Source organism: Magnolia sinica, chromosome 8 (genome assembly GCF_029962835.1).
Source record: "Magnolia sinica isolate HGM2019 chromosome 8, MsV1, whole genome shotgun sequence".
Lineage (NCBI taxonomy): Eukaryota > Viridiplantae > Streptophyta > Magnoliopsida > Magnoliales > Magnoliaceae > Magnolia > Magnolia sinica.
In genome coordinates, this window is record NC_080580.1 from 2,140,966 (window position 1) to 2,168,833 (window position 27,868).

At 41.1% G+C, this 27,868-nt stretch overlaps 2 protein-coding genes across 2 annotated transcripts; one reads left to right on the forward strand and one right to left on the reverse strand.

Moving 5' to 3' along the window:
• Positions 1-3,000: 3,000 nt before the first annotated feature.
• LOC131253764 (probable LRR receptor-like serine/threonine-protein kinase At3g47570) lies at positions 3,001-6,903 on the reverse strand. Its single transcript, XM_058254903.1, has 2 exons — positions 4,212-6,903; positions 3,001-3,677 (listed from the first exon to the last, which is right to left on the reverse strand). Exons 1-2 carry the CDS (start codon positions 6,901-6,903, stop codon positions 3,232-3,234), a joined length of 3,138 nt encoding a protein of 1,045 aa, XP_058110886.1. The 3' UTR covers positions 3,001-3,231.
• A 12,668-nt stretch (positions 6,904-19,571) lies between these two features.
• Positions 19,572-27,756, forward strand: LOC131253765 (uncharacterized). The gene is made up of 6 exons (XM_058254904.1): positions 19,572-19,872; positions 24,058-24,254; positions 26,438-26,557; positions 26,623-27,017; positions 27,211-27,451; positions 27,595-27,756. Exons 1-6 carry the CDS (start codon positions 19,572-19,574, stop codon positions 27,754-27,756), a joined length of 1,416 nt encoding a protein of 471 aa, XP_058110887.1.
• The last annotated feature ends 112 nt before the right edge of the window (positions 27,757-27,868 follow it).

Consider the following 27,868-nt stretch of genomic DNA (forward strand, 5'->3'; position numbering starts at 1 on the left):
GATTAGGTCATGCAGACCCAGATGAAGGGAATTAACAAAAATCAGCTTGATCCACAACTTTTATGGCCCCCAAAAGGTTTTCAATGGTCGACACTCATTCAACACTGTTTCCTGTAATGTGGTCCACTTAAGATTAGGATATACATCATTTTTAATATCACGTTATAAAATGATCTTGGAAAAATAGATGGACAGGATGAAACACATACGTCATGGTAGGGCCCACAGAGCACCAACCACCAGCCATTGGCTGGTGGCAGGGGGAGTAGCCAATCCGTTCCCCAGTATGCCGTCCCCGTATGAAAATCGATAGCGTGCATGCATTTTTCAACATCTCTGGAACGATGGTGGTTCATCCGTCTGAAGTTGTTGGTGTGCATGAATGCATGCCTATCAATTCAGACCGTCTAAATCACAGCCCCATTTTGGACATACATAGCCCAAAAGTCGCACTGATGGAGTACTTCAAGTATAGAGACCTGAAAGATGTGGGGGTAGACGGGAATAGTTGTTGGTGTGCATGAATGCATGCCTATCAATTCAGACCGTCTAAATCACAGCCCCATTTTAGACATATATAGCCCAAAAGTCGCACTGATGGAGTACTTCAAGTATAGAGACCTGAAAGATGTGGGGGTAGACGTGAATAGTTGTTGGTGTGCATGAATGCATGCCTATCAATTCAGACCGTCCAAATCACAGCCCCATTTTGGACATATATAGCCCAAAAGTCGCACTAATGGAGTACTTCAAGTATAGAGACCTGAAAGATGTGGGGGTAGACGTGAATAGTTGTTGGTGTGAATGAATGCATGCCTATCAATTCAGACAGTCTAAATCACAGCCCCATTTTGGACATATATAGCCCAAAAGTCACACTAATGGAGTACTTCAAGTATAGAGACCTGAAAGATGTGGGGGTAGACGTGACTAGTTGTTGGTGTGCATGAATGCATGCCTATCAATTCAGACTGTCTAAATCACAGCCCCATTTTGGACATATATCCCCAAAAGTCGCACTGATGGAGTACTTCAAATATAGAAACCTGAAAGATGTGGGGGTAGACCTGATATATTCAGGTACAAGCTGGGACTAGATGCTTACCCTTGATTTGAATTGGGAGTACCGTGCAGTGCATATGCAATTCAGTGCATTCAGACCATTCATGGGCCTGGATTAAATCAGGCTATTTCAACTCAGGTGAGCCCTCGTACACATGAAGGGTGGGCATTCTCTCTCCCATCCTGTTCCCCGTGCCGCACTCCACATGAGTGTCTCATCTGGCTATTTTATGCCTAGAGTGTGGCATGATCTCACACATCTCATGGATGGATTGGATGCCCTGAATTCTTCATGTGGGCTCCACATCAGTCCGGTACCATTACAAACTTATGGTGGTACTATTGCCACTGGAGTGCAACTTTTCAAATTAACATTGGCTGTTTATAGGTTTTAGAAGATGGGATTGAACGATAGGGATTGAAGGCCTACCTGTGAAAACTTCTCGGGTTAATAGAAGTTCTAGATAAAGCTGATATTTGTATTTTTTTCCTTCGTCATTATTCCGATTGTTTTGTATGATGGGGTTCACCTTAGCATTGGATATGGTTGGCTTTTTTTATTTATGCCCTAAAATGAGCTGGCAGACTGTATGGATGGCATGGATTGATAAAACACATCACACTGGCCCCACAGAATCGATACATCACCTAGCTACGTGGTGCTGGGTTCACCAGACAATCCAGTCTGCATATGTACAAGACATTCAGAAAAATCAAGTAATAAATTCGGGGCTTTTAAGGAGGGATGGTCCACTATGTGACAGCACATGGAGGGGTCATATTCAGAAAATCAAGCAATTCAGTTGGTAGCATTTAATGAGGATGGCCCACTCAAAGTAAAGCATAGGTGTATCCATTCAACTGCCATAACCCCAAAGAACCCCAAATAAGCAAGTGGTAAGATCCATTAATATAGGGTCCTTAGTCCTTACTCTAGGCCCGGTGGTAGACTCACAAGAATAATGTGAATAAGGTGAAATCCACTCCTGCTTATAAGTGTGGGGGTATATGTATGTGGGGCGTAGTGGGTGTGGGCTGGATTCTGACCGGAATTCTTGGTCCATTTAATAAATGGGTTGTGCTTTGACGAGGTCAGTGCTATGAAAATAGAATAGATCCACATATTGAGCAGGACCCAACATCAAAATCATTGGACAATTAATGTAAAACATGGTACAGATACATTCCTAGTATGGTTGGATTAAAAGGAAGTGGATTGTAAATTAATTATAACTTTTGATCTGGGTATCGATACAAGGCGCATAACTGATCAATCTTTACTAAAATGGGTCATCCGAGGTCAAGTGGGTCGTGTCTATCTGTTTCGTTAGAAAACGCACACTTTCAATTCAAAAATAAAATTTTAAGAAAAATTTACTATTTTTAGTAATTCCAAATTTTTAAAATATTTCCTTACTTTTAGAGTTTTAGATTTTTTTTTTTTTGAAACAACTTGTAATCATACTAATGCTCTAAAAAATATTGACTGATGCTCCAAAAAAGATAAAATAAAAAATGTTCCCTGTCAAACTTGGGATGCGACCACTCCTTGCTTTGAAGGATGTGATTCCGATGCCTGACATTTCTCAGTGACTTGCATTTTGCAAGGACGCTCCTTTTCGTTTAGGATTGAGAACTTTTACTGCACAATCAGACCATTATGAACAAAGCATCCTTTATAAGCAACGACCTTTACAGTCAATGCACTGCTTAACAGAGAGGAAGTGCGTGTAGGCATCTTTTAAAGAAAGAAAATCTTATTAACACAGCAACAAAGATGCGTGTATGCATCTTTTCATTACCGTTTGCCTTTTAAGCTTAAACTACAAACGTTTGTAATGGATCTGGGCTCATGAGAAGACGAACAAAAAACGTACATGAAGTTAACATGCAACACAATATGTTATCAGTTGTTACATAACCAAAAAAAAGGAAAAAAAGAAGAAAAAGAGAAGCGGAAAATTCCATAATACTTGTACATAGATTGCTCCCAGACATGACCCTGGGCCAAGACAATTACCATGAAAGTCACCAATTGCAATGTCCACATCAGTAACAATTACATGCTCGACAAGTGGTTTTCAGCCATCCAATTTTATTGATATATGCAAATTGCCAGTGGACATGAGCTGATGACAGCCACGTTGATGTAAGACGAATGGGCCCACATCAGCGAAGGGTCTTGTTTCTTCCTTCCTTATAGATCCCAGCCCCAAGAAACATGTCTCTCATCACATGCATTTTATTTACTACATCTTTCATCAGCATCCGTTCTCTTGGGGACTCAACAGAACATGCAACTCCAATACCAAGCAAAGAAACCAAGCACCGGAAGACACTACCACTTTCAACTTCCGGACTTCTGATATGACTGAATGCTATTTCTTCCTCTATTTCTTGATCTTGCTCTTGTTCTTCTTTTTGTTCTTCTAAGAGTCGCAGATCCGCTATCTCCAGAACTTGATCTGGCAAAGCCATCTTGACAAATTCATGAAGGTTTAAACCATCCTTAAACGTGTCTTCCGTGGGCCTTTTTCCCGTGAACATCTCCAATAAAAGAATTCCAAAGCTGTACACGTCACCCGCCGTAGAAACATTGCCACCCATACCATACTCTACAATTCAAATATTTTATTTTTTGTAAATATAAAAGGTGGCATTTTATAAAGATCAGGCAATTTTTTGATATTTGGCAGCTAATCTATCTATTTTGATGCGATTTGCACATGCAGTTAGTTGGATGAATCTCTCTCAAATAAATCATACCATTCCACCACCGGGACCATGCATTTTAAACATTCTCTTAAATAAATCAACCATCAAACAAAAGAAAAAAAAAAAAGTTTCATGGAAAATTTGGTTAGTCATTGTAAATTGATGAAGGGAATTATAATAATATTGTGTTACCAAAATTGTAGTATAAGAAGTATTTATCATCAATGGGGTTGTGTGCACATCCTAACACTCATTTGTTAATTTTTCTTTTTTCGTTTTTCACTTTCAAGTTCTTTCTATTGTTAGATCGTTTTTCTTTCTATTGAAAATTATCTAGAATTTTCGAAACAATACAACAAGAAGGAAGAAAAGAAAAGAAAAAGGAAAAAAAAAAAAGAGAGTAGGAATAAAAGAAAAAACGATGGAGTTTTTACCTGCAGCAACATACCCAATGGATCCCTTCACCACAATGGAGTTGGTTTTGTTTGTGGAGTTATCATCAACGGCCCCGGAAAGGAACCTTGCGATGCCAAAATCACTCACATGGGCCACCATGTCATTGTCAAGAAGAACATTACTTGGCTTGAGATCACAGTGAGAAATGGGCGTTTGACAATGGTGATGAAGATAATCCAGAGCATGAGCAACATCAATGGCTATGTTTAACCTCTGAATAAGGTTCAAAGTTCTTGGCTGATGTTCCTCGTTGACTTTTGGATGCAACCACTCCTCTAAACTTCCATTCGGCATGTACTCAAAAACTAGCGCTTTGAAATCATTGCCCTTAAAATCGATGCTTGAGCAGGATGCTAAGATCTTGATGAGATTCCGATGTCTAACATTTCTCAATGCCTCGCATTCTGCAAGGAAGCTCCTAGAAGCTCCTTGTCGTTGAAGATTGAGTACTTTCACTGCAACAATTTGGCCATCTGAAACAAAGTATCCTTTATAAACAGAACCATAACTTCCTACGCCAATCAAATTGTGTGAAGAGAACCCATCAGTTGCTTTGAGAAGCTCCGCATAAGAGACGTTCTTGTACCGGTCTTCCGAGGAAGTTTGCAACTGCTTCTGTCTTGATTTTCTTCTCCAAAGAAGAGGAGCAAAGCACAACAATAATAAAATCAAACACACAGCAACAATGATGACTGGTATGATTACTTTCAGGCTTAAAAACCTTCGCGATTTGGATCTCAGAACAAGGCATTTGGGTAGGCCTAGTTTTGGGATACCTCCACAGAGTTTACCGTTCCCTATGACAGAAATCCCACTTGCATTTTCAAACACCCCTTGGACAGGCACTTGGCCCTCAAAATCATTGAAAGAAAGATTTAGTTTCTGTAAAGAAGTAAAATTCTCTAGATATTTTGGAATTAGACCACTCAAGTTATTTCGCGAGAAATCCAACTCTCTAAGGCCTCTCATGGTGTTCAATGACTGGGGAATGGTCCCTTGAAAGGCATTACCTTCCATGTACAGGCGTTCCAAGCTCTGGCAACCGCCTAGCGTTCCAGGAATTGCGCCGGACAATTTGTTCTCTGAAACATCAAGTTCCCCAATATTTTTCAAGCTACCCACTTTCATGGGTAGGGACCCGATCAAAAAGTTTCTAGCCAAGTTGAGAGAAATTGACAGAGATGACAGGCTAAAGAGCTGTTCGGGGATTGTACCGTTGAGGTTATTTTGAGAAAGGTTCAAAGCTATTAGTTTTTGGCAATTTCCGAGACTCGGAGGTATGTTTCCCGATAGGCTGTTTTCTTGCAAGTAAAGTTCATTCAGTTCTGTGAAGTTGCCTATGGACGACGGAATTTGCCCAGAAAATCTGTTTCCTGACAAGTCTAAAAATTGCAGCTTATGAAGCTTCCCAATACTGAAAGGAATGTCACCTGTGAAATTGTTATGATCCAGATTCAATTGGGTTAAGCTGACGAGATTCCCGATTCCTTCAGGGATCCTTCCATACAGGTGGTTGAATCCCATCGCTAGCCAATGGAGCCGGGTCGACAGATTGGCTATGGAATTAGGCAGCATGCTTTTGAAACTATTGTTATGAAATCCAAATTGTTCCAAGTAGCTGCAATTGGGCAGGGAATTGATGAAATTCAAGTCATCTTCTTTCCCTGTTCCTAGGCGATTACCACCAATGGTGAGTATATAAAGATATCGAAGAGTCCCAAGATTCATAGGCACCCCTCCAGTGAAATCATTGTTGGTGAGATAGAGCTCTTGAAAGAATGTAGCATTGGCTAATGAAACCGGAATGGGTCCGGTAAACCAGTTTCTCGACACATAGAAGTACTGGAGGTTAGGAAGAAAGAGGCCTAAGTCGGGTGGAAGGGTTCCATGAAGTTGATTGGCTGTGACTGACAACAGATACAGAGTCGAGTAATTGTATATGGGAGAAGGGATTGTGCCGGACAGATTGTTTTGAGATATCTGGAGGAGTCCTAACTTTGGAATGCGGCCTAAATCGCCTGGGATGTTTCCCTGTAAGTTATTTCTTGCTAATGAAAGTTGAGTGAGAGACGAAAGGTTTCCCAGGGAAGGTGGGATTCTTCCGACGAGCTGGTTGACATGGAGAAATAACCAACGGAGCTTTGATAAAGAGCTGAGCTCGATGGGAATCTCACCTACTAGCTCATTGAATGAAAAATTGATGACTCGGAGGTTCGAGCAGTAGGTCAGATTGGACGGGATTTCTCCTCCAAATGAATTGGAGCTGAGATCGATACGCTCGAGACGGAAGAGGTGTCCTATTTCTCGTGGAATTTCGCCGTGGAAGCCGTTGTCTCGGAGGTTGATTACCCTGAGGAAGGTGAGATTGCCTACTTGGGGAGGAATAGAACCTTCCAATTCAAGGGACGTTAGATTGAGGACGGTGACCCTCTCATGCCTGAGACTGCACGTGATTCCTCGCCACTTGCAGAAATGAAGAGAATGGTTCCACGAGCTCATGACGTTGAGAGGATCTTTGGTTATTCGGTCCTTGAAGGCGAGCAGAGCCAGTCGATCGGTTTCGTTGGCTGGGACGGTGGCAGATCTAGACCGTTGGGACAAACACCAGAAGAGCGTGGCATGGAGAAGAAATGACCAAAATAACCTTGAACTCACAGATAGCAGCTCCATTCTGGAGGAGGAAATTGGGCTATGCTGTCCAAGCCATTGCCCAGCCGCATATTTGTAGTAATGTCAGGCCCATGTGCAGTCCACTTCGATCTTGTACGTAGGCCCGATGAATTGACCGGACCCTTGTCCTCATATTTTAGACTTAAACTTGAGTTGGGTTGTAGCAGTTTGGTTTGGGTCCCGACCCAGTTGCAACTAAATGCGGGTGGTTGATCCGTTGGAGGTTGTTGGCATGCATGAATGGATGTTCATCAATTCAGAAAACGTTTCTCAGATGCTATTGATTCATCCGTACGAAGTTGTTGGAATGCAGGAATACATGTCCATCAATTTAGACCGTCCAATTGGCGGCCTTGTTTTGGATAAGCATCGCCCAAAATTCACGCTGATGGGACGATCTTAACCTCGGTTATTTGCTGCTGAATTTCCAACATAGGGAGTGCTCTGGACCTGATAGAAGTAGGGTGATGTAATGTATTCAGGACATCCAACCCGCCAATCAGGTGTGTGACATCAAGTTGTTCTCGGTATCCAAAACCCAGCCGTGTGCACAAACTCAGGTGTGTGGTGGTGTCAATGGGCCCGGCTCGGCCCTGCCAAAATCATAATTTTGAAAGAGTCTGATCCGAAAAGTTCAAAATTCGGGCAGTCCTAAGCCTAGCCCGTTGATAGCCCTAGCATGTCACACCACAGGGAACAAGCTAGGAGAGGATGCTTGCCGTCGATTTGAATGGGGGCTATTATGTAGTGTATATGTAATCCACACCATTGATGGGCCTATACGAACGGTTAGAGCAAAAATCAGGTTGTTTTACGATTCAAGTGTGAACACCTGACGTGAGTGCACATAGGCTGAACATGCCAGGTGATGGAAGATTGCATTTCACTAGATGATGTTTTCGTTATGATGTGCGGTTCATCTTTTTTAGGTTACGACACTCTTATGTATATGGTTTTTTTAGCTCATCTTGACTTCCTTGACTGTATAATACCTTTTCAAGGTGGCCACAATAATACATTTGAAATGGTTGAAATCTCCACCAACCGATTTGGTGAGGTAACAATTCCCGGTCAGCTAGAGCAGTAAACTTGCCTGGTAAGGCCAAAGAATTGAGAATATCCTTTGATCTGAATGACTCTTATGGTTAACTTGGGATCCTCGAGATCTGGATAAGGGTGTCGGTTATGAGAGAAGAATGGGTTAGACACCTATTCTCACTCGCACTCGCGTGTGGTCTCTACTTTATGAGACATGTAATTTTTAGGAAAAGTATATATCTGCAAGAAATGTTAGTCATATGACCATGCTACACATAACCCTATACGAGAAGGTTAGATTGGCAACCAGAGTAAGAAATAAACAAGTAGGAAAGATAAAAGATCCTAACCTTGCTTTACATAGCCAAAGCCCTAGGCAGAAGAACAGAATAAAACAAAGAAAATAGAAATTAATGCCATAAAGAAAAGTGAATAGGAAGCAAGGTTAGCTTGGGATGGAATGTGTGGAATAGACAACATAATGAGCTTGATTAAGATATGAGAAAGAGAAAAAGGGAAATTAGATATCATTTTCTTGAATTAAAAAAAAGGGATAATCGGATGTCCCTAATCATGACTCTACTCTTGATGTAACATGATTGACTTTGCTGAGTTAGATTGTTGTTGTTGGCTGAGGCAGAACCTATACGGAGGTATAGTTTATGTAGGGAAACCTAGGCAGCATAATCTCCTCATTGTTGGGGAGGGAAGCCAAAAAAGAAAAATTTAAATTTTTTTAGAGTATTTGTTCGGCCATTTTCGCCTACTAGTGTCTAGGGGGGTGAATGTCGCTTATATAGGCTCGGAAATCGTTGACTTATGAGTGGCTGATAGACACTTGGTAGGATTGTTTCATACATGACACTTGTCAAAACCTAGTCATGCATAGTGCCATGTGACCATCAGTTATTCACCGTCAGCTAATGAACAGCTGACGGTATGCCCTTTTGGTCGTATTTCATAGGTGGGTATCTAAAGCAAGTGGACACCCCACCTCTTAGGATGGTGTGACCGAGCCTTAGCCAGTCATAGTACTTTAATTGAAATTACTGTTTGGTTGAAGATTAACTCGAATATCTCCTAAGGGTTGAGGAAGACGTTGTGATTTGTCCCTATGCTTTTTGTGGCTTTATGGGCTATCAAATTGCAACCCCTTTAAGTCATGATTGATACATATGCATCAAGGTGCTGATGGTTTTTTATTTGAAATGTTTAAAGCTTGGTTGACGAGGATAACCATTTGAATTGAAGTAGATGGTCAGGATGCATACATAGTCCCTTGAGATCACATGGAGGCAGGTATGGGTAACGAAAAGTTGCCTGCGCATTTTGTGGCTTTACAGATCTCTCGCATTACCACATGTTAGTCTTGGCAAGTGTCCCTGACTAAAGCCTTTCTAAATTATTTTTTTGTTACACGAGGCTTCGAGCTTGATACTTTGACTGAGCTAAGGCTCTTTCGTCGTTGCAGTGTAGCTATGACATCTCAATCATTACTCAGTACATGATTCGGGACATCTGGGTTGACACTGAAGGCTCAGGCCGCCCGTCCCATCTTTCTCATATGATTCTAAGGAAAATAAAAAAATTCACAAACCCCCCGAATCAATTATTATTTGTGCACAGGTACTCACTAAGGAGTATGAGGAACTGCCCAATTGTGGGGTGCCATACTTGTATTTTAGTTTTTCAATTGTGGCTTAAGATTGTATGTACCTTTCTTCATTAAGGATGCTCCTATTTATAGGTGGGAGAGGGCGGTGGAGTAGGAGGCATCTCCTTGCTTGGTAAGTGCGTATTGTAATGAGATTCAGATCCCGGGCGTATTGGGAGGATCTTTCGAGATCTTTGGCTAAGATCTCGAGCAGATTCGTGTTGCGGCTGCCTTCCTAGATCCTCGGCTGGAATCTTGGGTACGCATTGTCAGGATGAGGTCGGTACTGGTTGAAGAGGAATCATGCCAACCTAACTTCTTCGGCGAGCACTGGTTGAGTTCCTTTCACCATCGGGCAGATCAATGGATTTTCCTACCTGCTGTCGAGGACTGGTGAAAGGTTGAGACCGATCTCATTTTCTGCTTGATTTGGAGCTGGAAGTTGAGCTTTTAGTCGTATCAGTTGTTGGCCGACCTGGAGAAGTACATGGTGTTTCAACCTGACCTTATCTTATTGGTCGATCCATTTTTTCCCCTAGTAATATGTTTTTATTAATTCAGGTTATGAGCCCATAGATGAGGCTGATCAGACCCTCAAGCAAGCCACACCAAAGGAAATATTAGTGGGAATTGAGTGCCTACCATTGAAAACTTTCATAAGCCCATTGTAATGATTGTTGCCATCAATTAAACTTATCCATGGGTCCTACTGTGGACCCCACCATGGTGCATGTGTTTGTTTAATCCAGCCCAAGTAGGTTTCACCTTGATGTATATATTATATCCTCAATCATCCATTTTACTAAATCATGTTATATGTAAAGGCCTAAGTGTGTGGCCGATTCTAGTCTCAAGAGGGCCACACCATGTAGACCATTATGTTGCTAAAGGGGCCCACTAATCAAGTCTCATTCGCTATATTTTAGGCCATTCAAGGCTGAAGATCACATGATATGTTTGATAATATGCTAGGGTACTTAGCCAAATAGTTTGACATTGATAATATGCTTAGTGTTGGATACCATGCCTATTCATATACCCATATGCATTATCTATATGTCTGTTATGAATGACGATTGATAATAGCATACACCTTTTCGGCTTGAGTTACTTAGGGGATCCATATATAAGAGATAGGGTCGCCTTACATTATCGCATGTTATGCGCAGGATTGATGCACGACTTTGATAGTGTGATTCATGCATTATGCATTATATGTGACACATCGCATCGACTCCCTAGTGATATCATTGAGGTAGTCCCATAGTCTTGTTGTGGCTGGTGGATAAATTTATGGACACCAGAACTATTTAGGTTATAGGGTGTCACAGGCGTCTCTAGGTGAAAGTTCATAAACATTGTGGTACCAGTACAATGCTCCAACATCTAGACATTGTGGATTCATGACCGCACAATGACTGGATACTAGTAGGCTGTGTCTCCCACTATGTCAAAGTTGGTTGGAAGGGGATTTGGACCTTACCCGCCTAGGTGTAGATTGCTATATGCTTAGTTGTGTTTGACCATCTCGTGAAATGGATTTGCTATCGACGAGCTGGGTGGTTAATTTCCATGTACCACTGATGAGGCAGATGGTGAGGTCTTTTATACTCGTTTGGTCTTGCGCATGATGTGCAACAATAAGTGTCAGAAGTATATTGGACCTCGATGATAATCCAATTGAGAATTATTCTGATATGTGGACTAATGGAGGATTGGCATCCAGTATCTTGCTAGTCTCGAGCAAGGTATGTGAAAAATAAATTGAGACTTACAGGACAATTTCTACAAACTCAAGAGATTTATGAAAAACAATTCAGATACTCGAATTCTAAGATTCATGAATGTTGGCATTACTTTCTCCTGGAATCAAGCTCACGGTAACCTTCATAATTAAGCTCAAATATTAATCCATTAATTAGAACGATTCAAACTATTGAGTTTTATGAGTGTTTAGTGTAATCTCAGCTTAACATTATTAAGATTCACTTCTCTATTTCAGGTAATCATTGGTAACCATAAGAGAATTCATGATAACCAATACCTAAACCACAGCTTGATTCATTCTTTCAGCTTTTAATGATTTGCACACTATGTCAACTTTTTTTTAAAAGTGCAGCCAAGGAGGAGAATCAAATCTACACCTATAGGGAGCAAACCTATGGTAAAGACCGGTCGCCAAAAAGTTTATGAATGTCAACCTTGGGGAATCAAACCTTCACCTGTAGGGAGCAAACCTATGGTGAAAACCATTCGCCCAATCTTTTCAATTTCTCAGGTTGGTTCCTTTCAAGCTTAATGATTACCAAATTAATCCTTCAATGTCGAATGAAACCTTAATGTGTAAGCGAGATGTGACATGTAAAATTATGATTCAATCAATGTTTAAAACTTCTAATCATGGATTAATAGTTCAAACTCTAAATCCAAGAGTCATAAATTACCAACATCATGTATTTTGTAATTCCAAGTGTCCCAGATGGCCATCAAAATCACTTTGAATTCATACGAAATTCCAGAAAAATTTAAAATTTTCACAATTTTCGCTCAAGACCAAGAAAATACAGATTAGGAAACCTAATCTCCCACCCCCAACCTAAAATCTACATTGTCCTCAATGTAAAAGAAATAAGCATGCAATGCACATGGGACAATGAAAATATAAGAGGAGTGATGGAAAGATAGTACCTGGATGAAAGAATCAAGAGGCTTTCCAAAGATATCGCAGCATGGGCGTCGGTCAGCACGAGAGAGAAGGCAACACAAAAATAACAAAAATAAAATCCTACCTATACCACTTTCGTAGGTGCTCTCGATTGCAACAAGCCTTTAAACCCCTAAGTTACCCCTAGTGGACGAGTAGTAGTCTCGTGAGGGTTTGCAGTAATGTTACCCACAAATATTGAACTAACTAATGAAAAAAACTAAATGAAATGAAGAGCTGGGTTGCCTCCCAGGAGCGCTAAGTTTACCGTCTTCAGCCAGACAAATAAAGTAACTACCCTAATCCTATGAAAGCGATAAACTTACCTATACCTCCATCAGACTAGGAGATCAATCCTGGTAAACAGGAGCAGTTAGGGGCATGGACATGTCCTCTGAATCAAATTTCTCGACAAATGGTTTTAATCGATGTCCATTGACTTTAAACTCCTTGCTATTATCGGGATCTTTTATCTCAACGGCCCCATGAGGAAAAACAGTAACAACAATGTAAGGGCTGGTCCAACGAGATCGAAGCTTACTCGGAAAGAGATGTAATCGAGAATTGTACAAAAGGACTTTCTGACCAGGCGTGAATGATTTTCGCAAAATGTGTTGGTCATGAAATGCTTTCGTCTTGTCCTTGTAAATTCTCGAATTATCGTACGCATCATTCCGGATTTTCTCAAGTTCATTCAATTGAAGTTTGCGTAGCGAGCCAGCATTGTCCAGATTGAAATTAAGATTTTTGATCGCCTAGTACGCTTTATGTTCCAACTCCACAGGCAAGTGACAAGCTTTCCCATAGACAAGTCTAAAGGAACACATTCCAATAGGGGTTTTAAATGTAATATGGTATGGCCATAAGGCATCGGTCAATCGAATTGACCAATCCTTACGGTCAGGGTTAACCGTTTTCTCCAAAATGTGTTTAATTTCCTTATTAGAAATCTCAGCTTGCCCACTTGTCTGTGGGTGGTACGGGGTGCTTACCTTATGAGAGATACCGTATTTCTTCATTAAGCTCTCAAATGGTTTATTACAAAAGTGTGAGCCCCCATCACTAATGATGGCTCGAGGCGTTCCGAATCGAGAAAGGATGTTTTCTTTTAGGAATTTAATGACCGTGTGATGGTCATTCTTTCGACACGGAATCACTTTGACCCATTTAATGACATAATCCACGGCGAGCAAAATATACAGATTTCCAAACGGTTGGGGGAATGGTCCCATGAAATCGATGCCCCAGCAATCAAATGCTTCAATGATAAGGATGGGATTTAAAGGCATCATATTTCGACGGGACAATGCTCCCAATTTCTGACAACGCTCACAAGCTTTGCAAAACTCATGAGTGTCCCTAAACATAGTGGGCCAATAAAAGCCACACTGCAGAATCTTGGTCGTGGTCTTTTTAGAAAAGTGACCACCACAAGCCTCTGAGTGACAGAAGGAGATGCGCTCTGATGCTCATCGTCCGGTACACATCTCCTTAGGATTTGGTGGGCAATATTTAAATAAATAAGGATCATCCCAAAAGTTGCGCACCTCGGTGAAGAATTTCTTCTTATCTTGCGCTCCACCGTGTCGGTATGGAACGTGACAAGATAATTAGCAATATCATGAACCAAGGAGAATGAGAGACTCTGAATAGTTGTTCATCGGGGAACATATCATTGATATGGGTCGCCTCAAGGGAATCGGAGGTATTAAGGCGAGAAAGGTGATCGGCCACTACGTTCTCTACTCCCTTTTTATCTTTAATTTCAAATCAAATTCTTGGAGTAGAAGGATCCATCGTATCAAATGGGGCTTAGAATCATTCTTAGAGAGAAGATACTTAAGTGCCGCATGATCTGTGTAGATAATAATCTTGGATCCGATCAGGTAGGACCTAAATTTGTCCAAGGCGAACACTACAGCTAAGAGTTCCTTTTCCGTAGTCAAGTAGTTCACCTGGGTAGAATTTAAAGTTCTACTTGCGTAATGAATGATGTAGGGCCTCTTATCTTTTCTCTGGCCTAGGACCGCCCCAAGCGCATAATCAGAAGCGTCGCACATAAGCTCAAAAGGGAGGTTCCAGTCGGGTGGCTGCATGATAGGTGCAGTGGTTAACGTGCCCTTAAGCTTGGTGAAAGCTTCCTGGCATTGCTCAGTCCACTCGTACGGAGCATCCTTTTGAAGAAGATTACATAAAGGACGAGAGAGAAGACTAAAGTCCTTTATGAATCGCCTGTAAAATCCTGCGTGTCCTAAGAAGGATCGCACGTCTCTGATGTTCTTGGGTGGAGGTAGGTTAGAGATAAGATCGATTTTTGCCTTATCTACCTCGATTCCCTTGGACGAGATGATATGCCCAAGGACAATTCCCTTCTGAACCATGAAATGACACTTCTCCCAATTAAGTACCAAGTTCTTTTCAGCACACATTTAAGACTTTCCAAGCACTTGCTGAAAGATGGACCGTAAACAGAGAAATCGTCCATGAAGACCTCTAGATATTGCCCCACTATATCAGAAAAGATACTAAGCATACATCGCTGAAAGGTGGCAGAGGCATTACATAGTCTGAATGGCATCCTTCGGTAGGCAAAGGTGCCATAGGGACATGTAAATGTGGTCTTTTCCTGGTCTTCAGGGGCTATCTCTATCTGGTTGTAGCCCGAATACCCGTCAAGGAAACTGTAATAGGAATGACCAGCTAACCTTTCCAGGATCTGATCAATGAATGGTAAAGGAAAGTGGTCTTTCCTTGTGACGGTATTCAACTTCCTGTAGTCAATGCACATTCTCCAACCAGTAGTGACTCTAGTTGGCACGAGTTCATTATTAGCATTGGCTACAATGGTGATTCCGGACTTCTTAGGGACCACTTGAGTTGGGCTCACCCATTGACTATCAGATATAGGGTATATAATACCCACGTCCAATAGTTTAAGAACCTCGGCCTTAACCACTTCCTTCATGTTTGGATTTAGTTTACGTTGTGGTTGCCGAACGGTTTTTGCATTATCCTCAAGATATATGCGGTGAGTACAGATTGAGAGATCGATTCCCTTGAGGTCCGCTATCATCCATCCCAGGGCTCCTTTATGCTCAATGAGAGTGGATATGAGCATACTCTCCTGTTCTTTCTCCAGGTGGGCAGAGATCACCACCGGGTATGTCTCATCTTGACCTAAATAGGCATATTTCAAATCAGAGGGCAAAGGTTTTAGGTCAAGCTTCGGCGGCTTGAGATTAGACGGTAGAGGCACTACATCGGTTTGTGGCAATTCTTCAAATTGTGGCCTCCACCGGTTAACTTCAAGTACCGGTGCAGTATCAAGCAAGGCGCACGTCTCCCTAATCATGTCATCATCAAAATCATGGGAGTGGGCCAGGCACGTCTCTAGAGAGTCAGAGGATAAGGTCAGAGGTGTCGTATCTTCCACTAAAGAGTCAATAATGTTAATGTCGTGGAAATCGTCATCCTCCTCTAAGTTTCTTCCATTATTGAAAAAGATGTTTGACTCTAATATCATATTCCCAAAAGACATAGTCATGACACCATTCCTGCAATTAATAATTGCATTTAAAGTGGTAAGGAATGGGCGGCCAAGAATGACGGGGATCTGAGTGCTTATGTTATTGATGGGTTCGGTGTCCAGGATGATAAAATCTATAGGGTAGTAAAATCTATCAACTTGGACCAACACATCCTCAATTATCCCTCTTGGTACACGAACAGAGCGATCAGCAAGTTGTAGTGTGGTTAGGGTGGGTTTTAATTCACTCAAACCTAACTGTTTGTATACCGAGTAGGGAATCAGATTGACACTCGCTCCTAAGTCAAGAAGTGCGTGATCAATTCGATGGTTCCTGATTACACATGATATGGTTGGGCTACCGGGATCTTTGAATTTCTATGGCATGTCTTGCTTTAGGATAACACTCACTTTCTCAGTCAAGAAAATTTTCTTTTGAATACTTTGCCGTCTTTTGGTCGTGTATAAGTCTTTCAGAAATTTGGTATATGAAGGAATCTGTTTCACGACATCAAGTAGAGGAATGTTGACTTTCACTTATTTCAACACCTCTAGAATATCCTGAGAGTTAGAGAGAGGTTTTGGTGAAACCAACCGTTGGGGGAACGGAGCAACTGGCTTCTCTAGAAGTTCCGGTTCTAATTTTTGTGGGGCATCACTAGATCCATCATTATTGTCCTCTTCTGGTTCTTGAGGCTTTTCGGGTCTAACCGGAAGAGTTTTATCAATAATCTTTCCACTCCTAAGAATGGTGATGAATTTAGCGTGCCCCATCCGATTTGAAGAGCTGGGATCATTAATCTCGTACTGCGGTTTAGGATTGGGGAGAGGTTGGGCAGGAAGCATCCCCTTTTCTATAACCGTCATACGAGAATCTATCTTTTGCATAAAATCTGTAATTCCCCGCATTGCCTGAGCCAGCTCTTGTATGGAATTTTGAACCGGTTCCTCTTGAGGTTTCACTTGATTTGGATTTTGATTGAAAAAACCTGGAGGAGTAGCCGTTTGTCCATTCCTCCAACTAAAGTTTGGATGATTTTTCCAACCAGGATTGTACGTATTGGAGTTAGGTCCAGTAAAAGGTCTTTGATAGTTGTTTACGGCATTGGCTTGTTCATTCAACACTCCTCGAAAGGCGGGTATTGTAGGACAATTTTCAGTTGTATAAATGTTGCAATCACAGATGCCGCAAACAATTTCATTAACCTTATCCTTCTTTCCTTCCATGGCTTCAACTTTTCTTATGAGCATAGTCACTTTACACTTGAGATCATCCTCTTCTTTCAAGAGATATAATCCACCTTTCTCCTTTAATTGGGTCGGCCTATACGTGGTGTTCGACTTTGGGTAATAGTCCCATGACTGTGTTTTTTCAGCAAGACTATCGAGGTAATCCCATACCTCGTCAACATCTTTATTAATGAACTCTCCATTACACATTGTCTCGACCATTTGGCGCATGGAAGATGTCAGTCCATCATAGAAAAAAATTGTAATGCGCCACGTTTCAAATCCGTGTTGTGGACATGAACTGACCAAATCTTTGAACCTTTCCCAACATTGGAGGCATGTTTCATCTTCCTTTTGGGCAAGTTCATGATTGCTTTTCTGAGGGTAATCGTTTTATGATGTGGGAAGAATTTTTTTATGAATTCCCTCTGCATGTCGTTCCACGTGCTAATGGATCTAGGACGCAGTGAATGTAACCACATCTTAGCTTTCTCTTTTAAGGAAAAAGGAAAGAGTTTCAGCCTAATTGTATCCTCAGATACATTAGGAAAACATAATGTAACTATAATCTCATCGAACTCTTTCAAATGTAAATATGGACTCTCTGATTCAAGTCCATGGAATTTGGGAAGGAGTTGGATAACTCCTGGCTTGATGTCCATTTGTCCTGTATTTTCAGGAAAAATCATGCATGAGGGCATACTCACTCCCGCCGGTTGTAGATAATCACGTAAAGTACGAGGCGGGGGTGCCTGATGCACCTCATTTTCATCTTGGGTATCCTCCACCGTGGGTGGAAGTAGAGGAGGTTGGTCTTTAGCCATAACTTCAGTTAACTCAGGAGATTTCGAGCGGTGTCTAGTCCTGCGATGGATAGTCAACCCCTCAACCAATCCTCCTTCAGTCAAGAGATGTCGAGTGTTGTCACGGGCCCACTTGGGCATGAAACACTCACAACCTCAACTAAATTCAAAGCCTAATCCTAAGAAGGGAAAAGAAAATCTAGGAAGAAAGAGAGAGTTGGAAAGAAATTACCAAATTGGAGTCCTAAGTTAAAAACCTGCAAAATAAAACAAAAATAAGTTAGATTCTAAAAAAGAGAAGAACAATCCTTTAAAAGAAAGATAGAAGTGAACTAGCTTCTAGAAGAAAGAATTCCTAAAAGAAAGTGGAAATTTCTAAAATAAATTAGGAAAGACCTAAACTAGAAAGTAGAATACTAAAAGAGAACTGAAAAAAAATATAAAGTAGGGAAGGAGCTTACCGAATTAGAAATTTCTATCTTAAAGGCCTACAAAATAGGAAGGTTAGTTTCTACACAAAAATTCTATAAGTAGAAAATTTCTAAAAGTGAATTTAGGAAACAAAGTTAGATTCTAAAAGAGTTAAAATTAGAAAGTAAAAAACAAAAGAGGAAAGTTTCTAAAAATAAACTACTTCCTAAAAATAGAAAATTACTAGGATTAAAAATTTTCAAAAATTAAACCCTAATTCTAAGAAGTAGAAAAAGTAGAGAGATTAGGAAGGAATTACCAATTTAGAAACTTATGTCAGGATCCTATAAAACAGAAAAACAAGTTAGTTCTAGAAATCAAATAAAAGTTTACAACTAAAGTTAGTTAAATTCTAATCTTAAATTAATTCTAAACCTAATTAATTTCAGAAAATCGCAACCGTCAGTCCCTGGCAACGGTGCCAAAAAAACTTGTTCACTCCCCAAGTATAGGGTTGTGATGTAGTAATAAACTCGGTAAGACCGAGGTCGAATCCACAGGGACTGAAACTTGTACGTTTCCTGAAACTAGGTAGAAATAGAACTAGCCTAAGATGCAATCTAAATTAATTATAAATTGATGAATAATGGTGAGAGATTAATGTAAAAACTTAAGGAATTCAGAGGAAAGAAACTAGGGATTCAGAGGATCCACTTATAGGGATCAGGGAGATCTTTTGCCTGCATCAAGAATCATGGAAATCAAACTGAACCTACTTGATCTAGTCTTCACAAGATGAGAGGTATATGAATTAGAATGGATTTCATCATCTAACCATGCCCAGGAGACAAAGCAAACAACAGGATTAAACTAATTACCAACCAATCAACAATGTATGAAGATCAGGAAGGGTACTGTCATCCTACCATGCCCATGGGATAATGATGAACAACAGGGCTTCCTGACTTCATAAACGTAAAAAAGGGGAAAGAAATATTCAAAGCCTTGCAAACCCATTGTAATTTCAGTCACAACAGACTATTAAAGACTAAGAAAAATATTCCTTTAATAATCAACTAAATCAAATTCAGTTTATGAATTTTAAAGGCACAAAGTAGACCCTCCCATCTCGCTACAGGCTTCACCTCTTAGCCCTAGCTAAGAGGTTTAGCCACACATGAATGGGCTAAACAAAGCAAATAAAAATAAAAATAAAAGGGAACAGAAAAGAACAAGAAGGAAAGAAGAAAGATCCAGCCTCACATTCCAGCAGCCAAACCAGCTAAACAAAAGACCTCCCAGATGTCCAGCCCAAGCCACCCCTGTCTTCACCTTTTCAGCCTCCACGTTCCCCGCCTGTGTGCTCCACCTTGCTCCCTGTCTTCTCCCTTTTCTCTTTCTCTCTCCCTCTGTTTTATAGCTGCCAAGGGCAGTAGAGAGGTTGGTCTGCAAGCCTCCTTTTCGCAGGTGGAGTCGCTGCGGAAATCCTACACAGCTGCAACATCAGCCGCATCTATAGCAGGAAAAACAGCAACAGATCGTGTCTGGAGAGGCTTTTTGGCTCCAAGTGCAGGATCTGAGCCATTCGGGCTCCTCGGCTCTGGTCAGTCCGACTTTGGGATGATTTTGGACGGTCCGGATCATCGAATCGATCCTCTCTATTGATACAAAACAGCCCGCAGCGTTTGGGTTTCGGCCGCGCTGTAACAGGGCCTGCGCGTTTCGTGCGCTGGACTCTCGGTGGGGCCCACTTACCTTGTCACTTGAGAAATCCAAACCGTCCATTGAATTCCTCTCGGAATTTCAGTCAGGAAGGGTTACTTTTACTTGGGTTTAGTGCGGTCCATCAAATCACATCTCTCCACTGTCTGCCTTTAGTTTTGACGATCAACAGCCGGCCTCTGATGTTTCTTGAAATTCCGCCATCTAGGTGAGGATGATAGGGGGCAAGGGCTTCTGATGGACGGTCCGGATCAGTCCATTGCATCAGGGTGGTGGCCCACAAACGCCAGCCGCGAGCTCTGTTTGCGCGCTGGGGAGAATTTGAATTGGAGAGGGAGAGCTCGGTCAAACGCATTGCCGTGCACGGCTAGTGCACCCATGTTGTACATGTGCAATGCACATGTGGGTCCCACGCTGATGTATATGAGAGATCAGCTCCGTCCATCCACTTCCTCCTTTAAATTAAGATGTTGAGTCCAGGACTGAAGCGTATCCAAAGATCAGGTGGGCCCCATATCACTATTTTATACGCTGATCTGTCCATTGAGACACTTCCAGAGCGATCCAATGGATGAATTTTTACGTGTACGGTTCATTTATGGTCCTCAGGCCACGTATGGAGTTTCGAACTGATCAGATGGTGAGAACCCTATGATCTTGCATTCTGGACACTTTTCAGGCCACTTGAGCTTCAATTCCTCGATTTTCTTGGATCCTTGACATGCAAATCTGTCGATCTTGGTCTCCTAGGGTTCGTCGCTTGCCTTGGTGACTTCAGACTGTTAAATCCACGCTTTTAGTACCCTTTCCCAGTCCAGGCTCGTGAATACTTTCTGCATCACAAACATGATTAAATCAGGCCGATAACAGTACTATGCTTGTAAATCCAAGCAAAAACTGGGGTCTGATATGCAATATTTGACCCTTAACAGCATGTTGCATTGCATCCTTAGCATAGGACATTTGGCCCTGTAAGCCCTTGCATCGTATAGCTTATAACTGATAGTATTTTTGGACTTGCTAGTTTATCACTTAATCACTCCGCTTACTCTGACATTTGTATGCTTGGCACATGCATTAACACACGTGCATGCACTATCTAAATTTTGTAGTAAGCCATACATTGTTTACGTGTAGGTAATGCAAGACCGCAACAACATTGAGGCGCACGTGCCTAATCTTCTGGACTTTTGTTATATTATGTATTTCACTTTGATTAGCACTGTACTTGAACTAATATTATAGTGGAAATGTGATGATATTTTTAGTTTTGGTATACTTGTGGTTATACTCATGTACCAAAAATAAATAAATAAAAATTCACCTAAAAAATCATTCTTCTAGGATCATAGCATCGAAACCTGGCATATGGAAGGTAAGAACCGAGAATGGAGTACCGCGGAGGTTGCCACCATCGGATTTGGAGCTCTGGAATTCTATGAGCTCGTTTATCGAGTTTGGGGTGTGATATATCAGATAATTGCACGGAATGATTTTTGGGGTAAGACTTGGTCCCAGTGATTGACCAGATGAAGGGTCCAGATCTCACACGTGTACATACCTCAATATGCACATTAGCCGCAAATTGACACTTGTATCTCTCACTGCTTGCCCAAGTACATCTCTTCACCAACGAATGAGACATGTAGTGGCATACAAATACCTTGTCATACACCCGTGGCCAACGTGATGAGTGGGAGTGGCCCACATGATTTCGTGCAGTTAACATTGGTGCCACTTGAGGTTTAAAACGGCCTGTTTTGATTGCCTGGACAATTTAGTTTTTGGTCTATTTCAGATTAAATATTCCACCTATAGAATTAGCCGTTCTGATCTTAGCCACCCATACAGCAATGACATGGAGGAAGATGGAATTCTGAATTGGCCTGACTAGATCCAAATGCTAGGAAGATCTTCGACACTACTTCAACATCATGTGACGCATAAAAATATCTAATTCACCAAAAATACAATAAAATGCATTTTGTATCTAGGCCAGGCAATGGACAGCCGGGGCCTGGATTTTGAGCTGGTCAAGCTAGACTTTAAGCTCAGATCTTTTCAAAATTTTGATTTAAGTAAGCCCAAGCCTGGCCCATTGCCTGCCTTCATTATATCCAACCATATTCAATCAAGAGGAAATATGTACTCACACTATATCATGCAAGTAGGTTAGCAGATGCAAAACATGAAGAGAGGAAGTGAATCGCCAGAAGGAGAAAATGAAATGATCAAGACTATCGAATGGATGGTAGTTGTGGTAGGTGTGTGGTTTCATTGATATGTGTAAGTGCCATCAGACCTATTAGATGTGCAACCCCAAAGAGAACAGTGGAGGAAATGGGGTAGGTGACACTTACAATGGAAACTTTCAAACGGGATGTGGGGCCCACCGTGTTAACGTTCATATATATGCCATCCAACCCATTTATCACCACTAGGATGCGGGACAAACAAAAACTCGGGCCATTGAAAAACACAAATAGTCTAAATCATGTGAATGTATAAGTTCAAGACATGATCATATATACATTGCTCCCCATGCTATATCTCATGAAAGTTTTGGATCATGATTATGATTTGGGTCCATAGCAAAAATGAGAGGGCATAACCAACTCTTATTATTATTTTTTTTTTTAAATTTTTTTTAGAAGAAAAAGAAATATAACCACTAAGCGATCTGAACAAATAGAAGCTATGAAGCATACGTTGGATGGGGTGATGGACAGCAGTGAGGCGGTCAGCTACCACATTTCCTTCCCAGGAGTGGTATATGCTCCAATTGTCAAAACCTGATAGAAGCTTGCTGCAACTTTTGTTGAATAAGTCAGCAGTAATTAGTTTGTCATGTGGCTTATTGTTCTAGACAATAGGAGTTTGTTATGTTTACCTATTCTTTAGGAATTAAATCTGCAGATTCTGCAGTATTTAAGTTAATTCCTATTTTCTTGTTTATTAGTTGCTGTAATGCCTATTTAAAGACTGATTGCTTAATGAATACGTAGTGCAGAGATTTTCTCCATTCTTTCCATTTTGTGTTCTGTTGCCTGTTACTATAACAGTGGTATCAAAGCCAAGTTTTCCAAAAATACAGCAGCAGTTTCCTCTTCCCATAACTAACTTTCTTGCAATGGTATCTGAAACCTTTGTACAACTTGCTATACCTCGCTTTGATGGTCATTATGATCATTGGAGCATGTTGATGGAGAATTTTCTTAGGTCAAAGGAGTATTAGCAAGTTGTTTCTGATGGCGTACCAGAACCAGCAATGGGCACAGCAGTGTCAGACGCATAAAAAGCAGAAATAGAAGTAGCAAAGTTGAAAGATCTCAAAGCCAAGAATTATTTGTTCCAAGCCATTGATCGTTCAATTTTGGAGACAATTCTATGTATGGATACGTCCAAGCACATTTGGGACTCCATGAAGAAAAAGTATCAAGGCTTAGCAAGAGCAAAGAGGCGGTAGCTTTAAGCACTTCGTACGGAGTTTGAAATACTTCGAATGAAGTCCGGTAAATCAGTCACAGACAATTTTCACGAGTCATGACAATTGTCAACAAAATACGGATTCACGACGACAAGTCAGATGATGTTACAATTGTGGAGAAAATATTGCGATCCATGACTCCGAAATTTAATTTTGTTGTATGTTCTATAGAGGAATCTAATGATATTGATGAACTTTCACTTGATGAATTGCAGAGTTCTTTGCTGACTCATGAATAAAAACTCAATCAGCAAGACATGGATGAACAAGCATTATAAGCCTCCATCAACAATCAGTCCTTGGCCTCAAATAAGACTGATAGAAAACAGAATCAAGGATCAACCGATTGCAAAAAGCAACAACAATAGCAATTAGACTATCAGTCTTTTGATTCATAAGGAAGAGAAAGAGGAAGGGGAAGAGGACGAGGTAGAGGTGGATATCGTTCAGCTACTCGTAAACCAAGTTCAAGAGACAAGTTTAACATAGAATATTATTGGTGCCACAGGTATGGACATTACAAATCTGAATGTCGTACTAACTTATCTAAAAACCATGGAGAAAAATCATATTTTGCAGAAAATGAAGAGGAAGTCTCTCTTTTGAAGGTTTGTCATGTGAAAGAAGAAACGAGCAAGAATATGTGGTACTTAGACACAGGCTGCAACGATCACATGTGTGGTGATAAGTCGCTCTTCTCCACCTTAGACGAATCTATCCGAGACAATGTGAAATTTGGGGACAACTTCAAAGTCTCTGTCATGGGCAAAGGAGAAGTAATTATCCAGACTAAAGGAGATTCCGCTCAAACCATTTTAATCATGTTTCTGTTGCAAGGTGGAATTACGAGCTGGGACTGGATCGGGATACTAAAAGCATGGATTTAACGATCTGAAGTCACCAAGGCAAGCGACGGACCCCAGGAGACAAAGATCGACGGATGTGCACACCAGGGATTCAAGAAAATTGAGAAACTGAAGCTCAAGTGGCCTGAAAGTCAGCTAGAATGCAAGATCACATGGTTTCTATCATCCGTTCTGTTCGAAACTTCACATATGGCCTAAAGACCATAAATTAACCGTACACGTCAAATTTCGGCCGTTGGATCGTTGTGGATGTGGCTCAACGTTCATATCAGCCCATGAATCATTAACCTAGGGCCCACTGGATCTCTGGATAAGCTTCAAACTTGGGCTCGACCCCTTAAATGCGCTAGCAGATTGGATGGATGGAGCAGATTGCATCTGAAGCACTGCAGTGGACCCCATGGGAAGTAGCAGTGCATAGTGCACAAGTGCACTCTCGTTGCACCGGACCAGCCCGTTCCGTCCAAGTCTGTTTGACCGACCATATCTAGAAACAGGGGGTCGTTGGATCGTTAGTGGGCCTCCATCGTGGCCTAGGAAAAAGATCTGAATCGTCCATCATGTAGAGGCGCTAGTTTTGGTCAGCACCATGCTTACTATTTTCAGCCATACACGCGCACGTGCCGGCCACAGCAATCACAAGAAATTCATTTGTAGCCATTGAAGCAAAATCACTTCAGTGGGCCACATCTATAAACATTCAAAACTGACCATTCCCGACCGAAATTTCGAGGGGAATCTGGTGGACGGAGTGGATTTCCCAACAGCTATCTTGAGTTTACGCAGGCCTTGTTGCGCGCACGACCAAAGTTCCGGGCCGTTTTTTGTAACCGTGGCGAAGATCGGTCTGTCCATATGAACAGCTCAAATTGCTCCTGCGGTGTGGCCGATCAGAGCTATGAAGACTGAACAAAGCAGATCGTTTGTTCAGATCGTTACACAGCGTCAAAACAGGGGAAAGTGTGGACGTGAATCTGCTGCTGCGTAAACTGATTTACACAGGGACAGCGTAAGCTCTTCACGGCTGGAGTTCTACACCAGCCGACTCCTGCTGCTGATATAAAAGGAAAAGAGAGAGAGAGAAGAAAGGGGGTGAAGCATTCAAGGAATGTTGATATTAAAGGAATGTTTTTCTTAGTCTTTAATGGTCTGTTGTGACTGAAATTACAATGGGTCTGCAATGGCTTTGAATATTTCTTTTTCCCTTTTGATGTTTATAACGTCAGGAAGCCCCGTTGTTCACCATCATCTCATGGGCATGGTCGGATGACGGTACCCCTTCCTAACCTTCAGGTATTGTTGATTGGTTGATAATTAGTTTAATTCTATTGTTTGCCTTGTCTCCTGGGCATGGTTTGGTGATAGAATACATTCTAATTCATATACCTTTCATCTCATGAAAACTAGATCAATTAAGTTCAGTTTGATTCCCATGATTCTTGATGCAGGAATAAGATTTCCCTGATCTCTACAAGTGGATCCTCTGAATCCCTAGTTCCCTTCCTCTGAATTCCTTAAAGTTTAGACTAATCTCTCACCATTATTCATCAATTTACATTGGATTTAGATTACATCTTTTGCTAGTTCTATATCTAGTTAGTTTCAGATCACATACAAGTTTCAGTCCCTGTGGATTCAACCTCGGTCTTACCGAGTTTATTACTACATCACAACCCTATACTTGGGGAGTGAACATCTGTCATGGGCAAAGGAGAAGTAATTATCCAGACTAAAGGAGGTGCCGCTCAAATCATTTTCAATGTCCTTTTTTGTTCCAGATCTAAAGACCAACTTATTGAGTATCGGTCAGTTGTAAGAGAAGGGTTATGAAGTTTCCATCAAGGATGGAGTGTGCCGAATTCAAGATGCCAAATTGGGCTTAATTGCTCAAGATATGATGACTGCAAATCGGATGTTTCCTCTCTATCTCGACAATGTTAATCAAACGTGTTTTTCAGCAAAATTAAAAGACATGGCTTGGCTATGACACTTTCGCTATGGTCATCTTAATTTTGCTAGTCTAAAAACACTTCAACAGAAAAACATGGTTACTGGCCTTCCAAAATTCTCAAGCACCTCAAATGCATGTGCAGAATGCATTGTTAGCAAATAACATCGAGAGCCATTTCCAAAAGGAAAAACTCAGAGAGCAAGGCAGTTATTGGAAATTGTCCACTCCGACATTTGTGGACCTAATCCTGTATCTAATGGAGGTAAATGATATGTTATCACTTTCATTGATGATTTAAGCAAAAAAACTTGGGTTTACTTCTTATAGGATAAATCTAAAGCCTTAATAGCTTTCAAAAGCTACAAAGTCATGGTTGAGAAAGAAGCAGGATGTTCAATTCAAGTGTTGCGGACCGATCGCGGAGGTGAATATAATTCATACAAATTTACAAACTTTTGTGAAGAGCATGACATCAAAAGGCAACTCACCACCCCCTTCACTCCACAACAAAATGGAGTGTGTGAAAGAAAGAACCGCACAATCATGAACATGGTGAGGAGCTTATTGACGAAGGGTGAAATTCCAAAGAAGATTTGGCCAGAAGCTGTCAACTGGAGTGTTCACATTTTGAATGAAAGTCCAACTCTTGCAGTCCAAAATATGACACCCGAGGAGGCTTGGAGTGGTAGAAGACCAAATGTTAGCTACTTCAAAATATTTGGGTGCATAGGCTATGCTCATATTCCAGACGAAAAAAAGAAAAAAGTTAGATGACAAGGGAGAAAAGTGTGTCTTTCTTGGTGTTAGTGATTGTTCAAAAGCTTATAAATTATATAATCCTAACACTAAGAAGATTATTATCAGCCGTGAGATAATCTTTGATGAAGACAATTTTTGGCAATGGAATGCAAATAGGGCTGCACATCATATTCCTACAGATTTTGATGGAGAAAAAGATGAAGAAGAACAACATCTTGTGGGGAATCAGCAGCAATCCACCATTATTCAAGCAGATGATTCATCTGAGGTTGCAAGAGAACTAAGGTCACCACGACTCAGAAGGAGACTAGCATGGATGCGTGACTATGAGGTAACAGGGATTGATCAGTCTGAGGATCCACTCATACACTTTGCTCTCTTTGCAGATTGTGATCCTGTAACTTATGAAGAGACTATTTAACAATCACAATGGAGGAAAGCCATGGATGATGAAATTGCAGCTATAGAAAGGAATGACACTTGGGAGTTGACAAAACTTCCAAAAGGACTGAAACCATTGATGTGGAATGGGTGTATAAGACGAAATTGAAGGAGAATGGTGAAGTTGATAAATACAAGGCGCGTTTAGTCGCGAAAGGATACAAGCTAGAATTCGGCATCGATTACAAAGAAGTGTTTGCTCCCTTCGCACGGCACAACACAATCAGATTGATAATTGCATTGGCAGCTCAAAATTCATAGCCTATTTTCCAATTAGATGTCAAGTCGGTTTTCTTGCATGGAGAATTAAAGGAGCATGGATTTGTTAATCAACCTCCTAGTTATGTTAAAATTGGAGAGGAGTCTAAAGTTT

What these genes read in the sequence shown, in the direction of transcription:
- LOC131253764 (XM_058254903.1), bottom strand. Translation starts at nt 6,903, where the DNA reads ATGGAGCTGCTATCTGTGAGTTCAAGGTTATTTTGGTCATTTCTTCTC. An exon ending in CATTGGGTATGTTGCTGCAG is followed by an intron (nt 3,678 to 4,211) that starts GTAAAAACTCCA and finishes TTTGAATTGTAG; the next exon opens with AGTATGGTATGGGTGGCAAT.
- LOC131253765 (XM_058254904.1), top strand. Translation starts at nt 19,572, where the DNA reads ATGTCCAGCCCAAGCCACCCCTGTCTTCACCTTTTCAGCCTCCACGTT. An exon ending in CTGTCATGGGCAAAGGAGAA is followed by an intron (nt 24,255 to 26,437) that starts GTAATTATCCAG and finishes ATGCATGTGCAG; the next exon opens with AATGCATTGTTAGCAAATAA. An exon ending in AGCTACTTCAAAATATTTGG is followed by an intron (nt 27,018 to 27,210) that starts GTGCATAGGCTA and finishes GAATGCAAATAG; the next exon opens with GGCTGCACATCATATTCCTA.